The sequence below is a fragment of the Lampris incognitus genome, chromosome 12 (genome assembly GCF_029633865.1).
Source record: "Lampris incognitus isolate fLamInc1 chromosome 12, fLamInc1.hap2, whole genome shotgun sequence".
In the NCBI taxonomy this organism is placed as follows: Eukaryota; Metazoa; Chordata; class Actinopteri; order Lampriformes; family Lampridae; genus Lampris; species Lampris incognitus.
This window is the reverse complement of record NC_079222.1, coordinates 35,443,451-35,455,484: the sequence shown is the minus strand read 5'-3', so window position 1 is coordinate 35,455,484 and position 12,034 is coordinate 35,443,451. Positions and strand designations below refer to the sequence as shown.

General features: G+C 43.1%; 1 protein-coding gene across 1 annotated transcript in view; it reads right to left on the bottom strand.

Moving 5' to 3' along the window:
* Positions 1-11,604, bottom strand: part of LOC130121693 (homer protein homolog 1-like) — a 43,884-nt gene extending 32,280 nt beyond the window's left edge. Inside the window, exon 1 of the mRNA XM_056290551.1 lies at positions 11,497-11,604. Coding sequence (XP_056146526.1) covers positions 11,497-11,501 — 5 coding nt within the window. The 5' untranslated portion in view covers positions 11,502-11,604. The remainder of the gene's footprint in view (positions 1-11,496) is intronic.
* Positions 11,605-12,034: the final 430 nt, after the last annotated feature.

The following is a 12,034-nucleotide window of genomic DNA, read 5'->3' as shown; positions in this document are numbered from 1 at the left end:
AGATCCCCTTGCTGGTAGACAACAGAATAGACCGCTACGCTACCCGGACGCCCAGTAAACTTCGAATTTACCCAGAAGTTCTTTCAGCAACAAGGAAACAAACACTATTAACTGACTTTGAACTTCTTCAGGCCAGAAAAGTGATTGCATTATGCTGGAAAAGTACAACTCCTCCATCATTAAATAGATGGATTAAAGAACTGTCAACTTGTCTGGGTCTGGACAAACTGACATATGTTACCAAAAGGGAAACAGAGGGACTTTGCTCATATCTGGACCGCTTTCATGGCCTTTTTGGAAAATGCAAATAAAACCACTCCCTGAAGCGGAAGATGATAATGAAGTGTGTGTGTACCGTACATCATTATATGGTGTAAATACCTCCAATGTAAACGCTGCCTTTTTTAAGTCTACTTTTATTTTGTTTTATTTTTTTGTGGGTAGATGCATCAATGTAAATGTTCAGTTATTAAATGTATGTTCATTCTATACTGTTAAAACCTCAGTAAATATATTGGAGGGAAAAAAAAGTTTGCAACATCTCTCAACAGAGAAACTACACATGCAACAATGACTTTTATACTTCTACACACTGTTCCCTCACAGTTGGTGGGATACAATAAGGCCAAGTCCTTACTGTATCCCACCAAGTGTGACGGAACAGTGTAGGGATGATAAAGACTTGGAAGACAGATGTAGCCACCACGATATAAAGATTTTAGGTATGTATAAATATTTCTTTTATATTTAGATTATAGATGATGGCACGAGGAAAAGGAGAAGGGGGCATCTGATGCTGTATAATTATTGAAATGAAATTTTATAAAACAATGTCTGAACACCTAGTTGAAATAATATAAGAATCAGTCATTATATTAGAATTAGCCCCACCGTGTAATGGTTGAGAAGTGACAGACGTATTGGGCAACCTTAAATTAGTGTAGTGAACTAGGGACCTTCTGGATTTTTCAGAATGCTAACAACAGATGTAGACAGTTTTCTAATGTTGTGTGAGTGGTAGCCAGCAATGGTAATAAATCACCCTGTTGCTGATGATTGCTTATCGTCTTTACATTCCTGGTAGCCAAGTATGAAACCCAGGTAGCATCTCGTTAAAAGCCAACTCACTCGATTTAAATCCATTCAGTTTTACATCACCTCGCCTGGCGTTGACTGTTTTTGGTGTTGTCATGTGGAGTGCAGGGAGGTGTATCGTAGGTGTCTGGCTGGGAGAGATGGTGATGGATCGGCTGGGAGAGCTTGGTCTGCTGCATCCAGTAGGCCCAGGGACCACGGCCCTGCCTGGAGCTGCAACCGAAGAGGAAACACCGAGGGCGGTCTGACAGGATGCGGAAGCGGGGCAGGCTAAGCTAACTGCTAGCCCATGCAGACCGGCAGTTCCAGCAGTCATCCTGGCATTCACTCTCTTGGACAGTGACATTGTTCTTTTTTTCTTTTTCTTTTTTTGTGGATATGTTGGATATATGACTTTTTGTAGTTTTTGTAGTTTTTTTGTAATACACATTTTCATGAAATGAAATGACACGTAAATGTTCCTGATTCCTGATCGACATCAGAGATGCTCTCGTTGTGGACTAACACTTGAAATCCCTCTCTACAATAGAGTCATACATAAGGAATTACAGCACAGACAGGACGTCTACTTCTAAACTGATATCATGTTGAATTTGCCTGCTAATGATAAGGCCAACAAAGACTAACCAACATAAAGGTGGCTGTTAGGTCTGTAAATGTTTAGATCATTTGGTATCCAGGATATAATGTGAACGCGCCTCGGCTTTCTGCTATGCTCAAGTTTGTGGAATTAAAATCCATTTTAAACAACCTCTACCCATCTTGACTATGAGACTAAAATAGCACACGGGCCCTACAGTCTTGATCTTCAACAGGCTGGCAGCTACCATCATGCTACATTTAGGTTGTCAATAAGCCTCTTGAGCAAGCAACAAGCTTTTAGCGTGGCTCCCACCACCGCCACATCACTGGCGGTGCAATCTGCTGGCCGGATTGAGGTAACTGAAAAAACAGGACTGAATTCAGCCATCTTCATGGTGACCTTCTGAACTTCTCTTCCCAGCACGAGTTTCTCAACAGGCAAATTCCTGTCAAATACAAATGCCGAGGACATAACCTAAACGCTTTCTCTTTCACATCAACAACTACAGTCCCACACTGAAACTAGCTGTTTTTTTCTTTCTGAAACTGTGCTCGTCTTATGGAGATTTGGTCCTAAGATGCCTATCTGCCAAGTGTCCAGGGAAAGAAGATTTGACTACTTGGCTGCGAGCTAATTCTTCTGAATTTTCGGGGTCTTCTCTGGCACAGTTTGCTTAGTCTTTCCTCTATGGACCTCTTCTGATGTCTTAATATGTTAATTAAGTCAGGGAGACTCAGCCAATGTTATTTAAAAGATACACTCTGTTAATCAGAGTGATGTCGGTCATGTGAGGGTGCGCACACATTTTTCACACCAGCTTGGACAGCTTGACAGTCCGACAGTGCTACTGTGAAGATAGCTTGGCTGCATATGAACCACAGCACACTGCCATACCCAATCCCTTCTACCGGCCCACCTTCTGGCGCAACATCGGACACCACCCCGCGAAGATGCCCCGACCGCCTTGACACAGATGTGCTGCAGACGCAAAGGGGCCAGTGAAGCACATACTAAACTATTGTGTTGGGAAACTGTACAACTACAATCTCTCTCTCATCTCTCATCATCAGCCACTTCTCCGGGGTCGGGTCATGGTGGCAGCAAGCTAAGTAGGGCACTCCAGACATCCCTCTCCCCAGCAAAGCCCTCCAGCTCCTCCTGGGGGATCCCAAGGTGTTCCCAGGCCAGAATGGACATGTAGTCCCTCCAGAGAGTTCTGGGTCTACCACCGGGGCCTCCTCCCAGTTGGTCCTCCTGGACCAGTCTGCGATTCCAGATGTCAGCTTGCCCCGGTACCCGCCTTTGCCTGCTGCCCGCCCTGCATTGCAACCTACCCCAATGCTCAGCCCCGCAAGTGGTGGGTCCACGGGGTGACAACTACAATGTGGTGAGTAAACAGCTTTTTCTTGGGAGAAGAAGATGAGAACAAAATCACATTTCAAAGTAGAATCAATGCCAAAGTAATATTAGGAACTGTACTGGCAGTAAAAGATGCCTAATTTCCATTTCTGGGAACTGTGTAGGTGTGGGTGGGGGAGTGTACTGGCACCCTAAAGGACTCATCATTAAGCATAGTCTCATCAGCACAAGGACATCTAACGTTCTCCTGTCCTCTAACATAATTTGTCTGCAGCATCTCCTCTTAACTATCAGTTGAAGCTGAGGTGCAAGCAGAAGTTTGCACCAGGGTGACTTTAGGAGGGTTGAAGTGTCTGCCATAATGTTTTAAAGGCTTTTAATGCCATATTTTTGAGGGACTGTTGACTCACATACACATTAGTGATAAAAAATGCCTACTAGAGTAATGGTAACTGGGCCATGTGAATTAAATAATTTTCTACAATTAGTAAAGAAAACTATTTTCAACCTGTATGGAGGTCAGTCCAAATATCACTTTGCCATGATAGACAACCTGCTGTTTCAGCAATAGTTATTTGAGCAAAAAAAAAAAAAAACAACAACAAAAGAACCTATATGAATATTATCACAACTACAACTCCTCTGTAAAATACTGTCTCTCCCAACATCTAACAACATCTGCTTAAGATCTGCTGACTGGGCAGCTTTAAGTCTTTTTTTTCAGAATCTTAAATCATTGCTGAAATAGATCAATATATTTAATTGCAGCAGCTTTTCGCTGAAAATTTATTGGAAGTTGGCGTGGCATGAATAGACTCTCGTTCTGCATAATGTGCGGCGAGCCACACAGAGCCGGTGATGTGTTTACAGAATACACTGTACCAACGAAATCTGTCATTCTTGCTGAGAGCAAGGACATTGAATTTATTGAAACCAGAATTAGCCAACAGCCCATGATATACCAAGAGATATATGCAAGCTCAGGATGGCCAGGATGTTACGAGTACTACTGGGAGAATTTAACAAATTTTAAACTTGCTTTTTCCTTGGTCTTAGTAAAAACACCCTTAACCAGGCCTGTACTGTAACACATGGGAGAATAATAAGTCTTGATCATTGTGGAATTTAACATTAATTTTAGCTGAATTTTTTCTAAGTGCAAAATTCAACCAGGAAAAAAAAATGTAGCACTATGTCTGGAGCTTATACTGCTCACAATAAAAGGTTATTAAGTTTACATCTTCTCCATCTTGGGCCACTGACCATACTCTGCCCATGTGTTTTATATTTCACAGTGTCATCGGGGCAGCGGCGTGGCCTCAATCAAACCCTGAGCCGGTACGTGTCTGTGTGTGTGTGGCGATTGTTAGCCCGTAATCCCTCCCACAATGAAACGTATTGTAGCATGCAATTACAATGACTTGTCTCAATAACAAGTGGCACAGCACAGGAATCTGACCGCAGATGTGATCAAATCAGCAATTTCCCCACTTACCACCAGCACATGGATTCTTGCTCTCGCCCTTACACACACACACACACACACACACACACACACACACACACATGCACGTACAAGCAAATGCACATGCACACATATGCAAACACACAATTACATGCGTGCACACAAACACTCTCATTTGCATTGCTGCAGGCACAGAAAGAAGAGTACTGTCTGCATGTAAAAGGAAAAGTGTTGTGGTGTGGCTTCCAACATGCAAAATAAAAAGTGGTCCACATCATGAAGGTCTTGTTTTGGTTTTTTTTTTGTTCATTGTTTTCTTGTTTCTTACTAACAAAGCCTTTATCAGTATTGTCAGTTCAACCTCTTCTCTTGCTCTTTCCCTGAAAACCGTAGGTTTCGGGGGACTTCAGTACAAAATAACAGGGATGTTCGGAAGTTAAGAGGGCATTCATGAGTTTATTCATGGGCAGTTTATTCATGGGCAGTTCATGGGGGGTCATTAAGCACAGCAGTCCACCAAATCATCTTCTCTTAGGGCACTTAGCCTGTGTATTTGCTCTTATCTTAGCTGCTGTTTCATTTTTATGCAATTTATTTTTATTTAGTGTGCTTGGGGGAATATTTTTATGGTAGAATATTACTTTTTAATTCATATTAGTGTTGAAAATATCTCCCCCGAGCCCCAATGACAGTAATAAAGAATGGTTACATGGATTTGCTGATTTGTCACTACTGAGCATGTGCTGTGCTTTTCTGCTGAATCTTTACTGGTACACAGGAAGTGATGTATTTTATATATTTATAGCGTAGCATTTATCTAATGTGTATGTTATAGTCACGCTATTTAAATTTACATTGATTACTTTGAGTTTGTTGGCTATACACAAATGCAAAAAAATAATAAAAAAATAAAACTAAAATATATATAATATATATATATATGATATATTATATATATTTATATATATATTTATAAATATAATACTAAAAATAATAACATATATATATTATGTAATATATAATAAATATGAACAATGAATGAATGTTTTTAAATATATGATACTATAAAATAATGATAATAATATATAATTTATAAACATATATAATATATATAAGAATATATGCAAAAATATCAGAAGTCACGGTGTTAGAAGCCACGACGCACGATTGTTTTCTTACGTCATACAAGCGACATGAGGCAGAATATGGGGAATATGTGCTGCTTCGTTTACCGCCACTGGGCAGAAACTCCCTTATGCAGCTTTAAAAGAAATGCAACAATATCCAATTATGATGATGAAAATGTGATGAAAACGCGTGTTCTCACTTATTTACATATTCATCCAAAAATCACGGTTCTTTACCAGGAAAAACATCACAACTCATACGTGTAGTAAGCACAACGGCTGCTTTTTCTGAAAGAGAGATTACTTGTCATCAGTACACAGCCGTTCTTCATTGAGGTGCTTATTTGAATGCGTGATGATGAAAGTTCCCTACCCAAGAATCACACCGAAAAATGTGAATGAAAAAACAACAAGATGTCACAACAGCCACAAGGCCTCAACCGAGTCAACACTGCGCTGGCTGCAGCCTGTGCTTACCATGCACAGAAAAATAACCCTGCCTTACTAACTTAGCTGCTGCATCGCCATGGCAACCGCCACGTGACTCGGGTCTGGTCATGGGCTGTGAGCAGCATCCAACTCTCTCTCTCCTTCCCACATGGTCCCTCGACCAATCAGATCCCAGCGTGCTCTTACCGGCTAACCCACTCACAGAGGGAAGCAGTGGGGTTTGGCACAACCTCTACTTTAAAATACACATACACAATACCTCTGTGTGGTCTTACTCAGATAGACGTGTGCGTGTGTGTGTGTATGTGTGTGTGTGTACACAAAGACCGATGACTACTGGTTGCTTGACCTCAGTCACATTACAGTTTCGTCCTCATGCTGCCTTGCTTGGGGTCCAGGTAACAGGTGACTGACGGCTGGAGCCATGTGTCTGAGGCCATCTCTATATGTTTCACTTAGACTGCGGGGGACAGAGGCTCCATCTGCTCACACAGGTGGACAGGTGAGTGAGAATGGTCTCACCACTCTTGGATGCGTCTCTCTGGGCAGTACACAAGACTGAACTATAGAAAAATGGCCCTCTTTGCCCCGGCGGAACGTCACAAGAATGAAATAATGTTTTCCAGGTTCTTTCCCTTTATCAAACATCTGCGACTGCAATGGGCTCCCCATGGGGGTATTTTTGTTTCCTACCGACAGCGGGCTGTCACACGATGACATCATTGATAACTCTGCATCAAAAAAAATCTAGGGGACAGAAATGTTGAAGAGCATCGTAAACACGTCCCTCACGGACGCTCACATAAGCACGCAGAATTCACTTTACCGAGATGCACAGTTATTTTTTTAAAAGTGAACAATTTACATGAATATACACTTGTGGATTTGTTAATATTCCTGAGCATTGAACTTGTTAAAAACTATTTATTATTTCTGTATTGCATTGGAATAATCTTGTGATTTACACAGAAAGGATTCATTTTATTCTCTTACTAATATCTGTTCAATTTCATGTTCTAAATTTTTTTTTTACATAGTCATTTATCGTTTTTATATTGTGCTTTATTTGTTAATTAAAAGCCTTATTAATCAATAAAGTATGCCTAGTCATTAATTTTCATTCAGGGATATGAATCCTACGAGCCCTAGGGTATGTTCACTACCTTTACATTTAAAGGGACAGTTCGCCCAAAATCATAAGCCACAGACCTTGTTGTGAGCAGTTCGTGTAGGTGTCGTTAGTTCTGAGAAAATATGAAAGTACTTCCTACGTGAAACTGCTCACAACAAGGTCTGTGGATTATCTTGAGTAACCAGGTCAGAATTACTGGAAAGAGACTTACTGTTAAGTTTGTTGAATGTATTCCTTGGCGCTTTGAGCAACACAAGCTGAGTGCCATCCAGTCCCATTATATTCAAGAGAAGGAAGACATCTCTATGGCCGATATCTCCAAAACCCGACAACTCACACCAAGAAGATCCAGATGGATAAATAGCACTACTGGTAAGAGGAAAAACATGTTTTTTTTTAATTTTACGATGAACTGTCTCTTTATGCTCTTATTTTGGTCATTATTGGTGCTTGAAATGGAAAGAAAAATAAGTGCCAGTACTCCTCTTATTCACATTGTTTTTTTTATTACTTTCTTTTTTATTTTGGTATTTTTACCTTTTTTATTAGACAGTGGCAGTGGAGAGGTAGACAGGAAATCGGGGAGAAAGAGTAGAGTATGACATGCAACAAAGGTTGCCGGCTGGAACTGAACCTGCAACGTTGAGACCGCGTGGCCATGGGGTACGCACTTTAACCATTCAGCTATGGAGGCGCCCCACCTAAGATACTAGGAGATATTGCTGATGTGATCTCATATCATCTCATCTCATCTCATCACCAGCTGCTTCTCTGGGGTCAGGTCGCGGTGGCAGCGAGCTAAGTAGGGCACTCCATAAAGTCCCTCTCCCCAGCAACAACCTCCTGCTCCTCCTAGGGATTCCTAAGGTGTTCTCAGGCCAGAATGGACATGTAGTCCCTGCAGCGAGTTCTGGATCTACCCCGGGTCTCCTCCCAGTTGGACGTGCCCAGAAAACCTCCAAAGGAAGGCACCCAGGAAGCATCCTAATCAGATGCCCGAACCACCTCAACTGGCTCCTTTCGACGCAAAGGAGAAGCGGCTCTACTTCCGAGCTCCCCCCGGATGTCAGGAGCTCCTCACCCTATCTCCAAGGCTGAGCCCAGACACCCTACGGAGGAAACTCATTTCAGTCGCTTGTACCTGGGATCTCACCCCTTCGGTCACTACCCAAAGCTCATGACCATAGGTGATATTACTGATGTTCACAACATAAACATATTTAATCAAGGAGACAACTATTTCAATTAGAGTAAAATATGTATTATGTACACTAGCTTTAGTGTGTGGTGCAATGACCTCATCAGGCCTTAGTTCCCTACATTCCTGGCTTTCTCTTCTCTCTACTTCTAGTGTGGCACACAAACCAAGCACCTCTGCATCACCATGTCCTACGTCCAGCTGTCCTTCTGGCTATATTGTAAGGTTAATGTACCGTTACTTAGACTAGCCGCCAACAGAGAAAAGCAGGCAGGCAAGAACGGGAACAAGTCAGCATCGCGTAGTGTCCCCTGGGTAATGCAGTTTATTTAGGGCCATTATGAATCACCCAGAGAAACTGATATGGAGAGGGCAGAAATGAGTACTGGCAGCTTGCGAGAAGTGCCAAGAAAAAGTCCTGGTACGCTACAGAGTAAACAGTAGAAGTGCCGGTACTGTGTACTGGTGAGTACCAGCCCACTTTGAGCGCTGGTCATTATAAGGGCTAGCCATGCACGCCTTATCTTGTTTGAATGTCTGTTTTTTCAGAACAGTCTTGGCTTTCCAGATCTTCCATCATTTGATATAATACTTGCAGATTCTTATATTAGCCTTTATATCAAGGGAAAAAAAAGATTGTGTCAACAAATTTGTTATGGCTTTACATGTATCTCTCCATAAAATGCTGGCAGTAGAGATATCTCTTCATAATTCTGTTGGGGAAATTGTCTGGAATCTGGCAATATCAGAACCATGATGGTGGGATACTCTACGACTGACCTGAAGTGACTCGAGGTGACCTGTGTTGGTGCAAGTGCTTATTTCCACATGAGCCTACTTGTGCACAGGTCACCCGTGCAAGTCTTTTGACCACAACTTTTGGATCATTGTAATGAAAATCAAATACTTTTTTTTGTGGGGGGAGGGGGTGGTCATACAAAGTGGGATGTAATGTCATGCCTATGTTGGAGACAATGTTGAAATTTGCTATAATTTCAAAACTGGATTACTTGAAAACGCGTTGTCGCAAAGAGAAAAAACTAGCATCATCAGAAAGGGTAAGTTACACTCTACTTTGCTATGCGGTACGTTGTGAAGCGATGGGGACTTCGTGATTTATTCAACTGAGACACAGTAGTGTGAAAATGGGTGAAGAAATTAGTAAAGATATTACTTTGCAGGAGTATGATGTGTTTTCTTGGGGGGGGGGCTGTAAGATGTCGCTTAGGGTCCAAAAATGTTTAGAAACGGCCCTGTTTGTCGATAAAAGCAAGAACATTCGCTGAACTGTCAGCGCAGATTTGAATGTGTTTTGCCATTTATCTGACTGGCTTCTCAGTGTTGGTTCTTACTTTGTTGTTCTTCTTTGTTTTCCGTTGTTTTGCAGATTTTCCACACGTATAAAGTTGCAATTCTTTCCACAACAAAGTTCAGTTGAGTGAACAAGTTTCGGTAACACTTTAGTATGGGGAACATATTCTAAGTAAAAAAAACTTAATTACTAGTGAATTAGTAATGATCAAGATGTCACTTTAGTATGGGGAACATATTCTAAGTAACAAAAACTTAATTTAGAGTAATTTAACACTATCAACACTTGTAGTTTTGTGTTTTGTTATGTAAGAACAGACCATATTCATTAAGTGTTAGTAAGGGAGAATAACTCTTCTTGTGGTACTACCACCTTATAAAGGCCATACTAAGCAAAGCATATTGAGATGGTACTACTAATTAGCAATAATTCTGAGGTTATAGAGGGAAAACTCATAGTTAATGGCTTACTTGTTGTATAATAAGGCCATGCAGAATATGGCATTAATGAGTACGTAATAATGACCAATTAAGAGCCAAAATGTTGCTAATTTGCATGCTAATAAGCACCTAATTAATGGTGACTATGTTCCCCATACTAAAGTGTTACCCACGTTTCTATACGTTCTCTCACAGTAACCCACCAATTAGGCTAAAACTCAGAACTACAGCTTTGCTTAGTAATATGTCACTACTGTAAACTATTAAATAATAAGCACTGTTTTGATAGAAGTGACGACATCTGCCATAGAGCCTGAATATCATGTTTTTTCAAAGGTGCGAAGTTTCAAGCTGCTACTGTGATTATATTCCCTGATTACACCAGACAGCACCTGCTACAACAGCAGATTCTGAACACGCTGCGAGAAAGGAAAGCAGTCACTTCGAAAATGCATCGCTTCACACGTGAGCGAGGACCTGACGTGCCTTGCTCAAGGTGCAATGCACACATCACTGGCCAATGACGTGCATCCTTCAAGCACAATACGCCAACAAATCAGCCGCATTTGAAAACCTGTATTATTCTATGAACTAGGAGGACCTAAGCTTCTCTTAACCATACATTACACGAGTCAATTGCAAGAGATTTTTTTCCCTTTTTAAAAAAAAAAGTTTCCTTAATTAATCCCCTCGGGGGAAATTAATTTTACTGCAAATTAACCCAACTCTGGGGCCCAAGGTAAGTAACGAGCCCCTTTCTATTGAGCAGTAAGGGAAAACAATACCATCCGCATCACTAAACCGGAACAAGTCGGGTACACTGCCTGTTCATGGCTTGCTGTTGAGGGTGCGAGTTTTGGGGGCTCTACGCCGTCGTCAGCCGAGAATTCGGGGCTTCCTCGTTGCAGGCTTTTCTGCAACCGGTCCGTCGTGATTTGTAATCCCCCGTCTTATCATGGACAACCCCCTTTATTACCAACAGCGGTCTGCGCTAGAGCCATGTTCTGTGCCACGACTCCCAACCAAGTGAAGGATGCGGACGCGAGGCGGGCGTAACGTCGCCCCGCACACTGCGCCTCCATCGGTTCATACATGAGCGCCGACGCTTTGCTTTGCGCTACCTGCACTTGGTCCGTTCTCCTATAACACGCCGAGGCAACAGGGGCTGACCGGCGCAAACTTCATACAAGCTAGCCACCGGGGCGGCTAGCTAGCCATGTTGGTCACAGCTCGGCGGGTTGCCCAGGTTACCCTCGTCAAACCCTCCGAAATGTAAAACAGCTTATACACGAACCAGGGGAGGGCTGAAATCACAGGCGGCCACCAGTTACGTACCCCATTTCGGCGGATCTTGTCGCTGACTTCAGGTCGAGGCGATGCTGTGAGCGGATCTCTCCGCGGGCGGTGCGGTGCGGGAAGCTAGCCGCTGCCTTTTAGCCTCCCCTCCCCGGGTAAAGCTGCGTTAACGGCGGCGGCTTGGCGGCGGAGTAGCGGCGCGGTTCGGTCGGCAAAGGCTCGCTGCTCTGCTCCTCTGGGACGCGACGGGGTGTGGGTTCATCGCTCAGCCGAACAGACGTGTCGGCGCACGCATGTCGGCCCGGAACACATCAAGCGCTGTGACGTCGCCGGGCTGCGCGGGCGTGCTCGCGCGAAACGCCGCACGCGACAACAGGTCGTAACTCCGGAGCGAGGTCGTGCGATGCGGCGCCGGCTCGGGAATCCGCCGGTTTCGTTGTCGCGCCACGGGTCGAGCGGTACACGCGCTGCCGGCTAGCTTCGTCCATTCGCTGGCTCGCCGTCGGTGCGCGCTGTCCGGAGAAGACGCCTATCTCTAGCCAGCCAACGCTAAATATTTAACATCGTCGTCCAAACG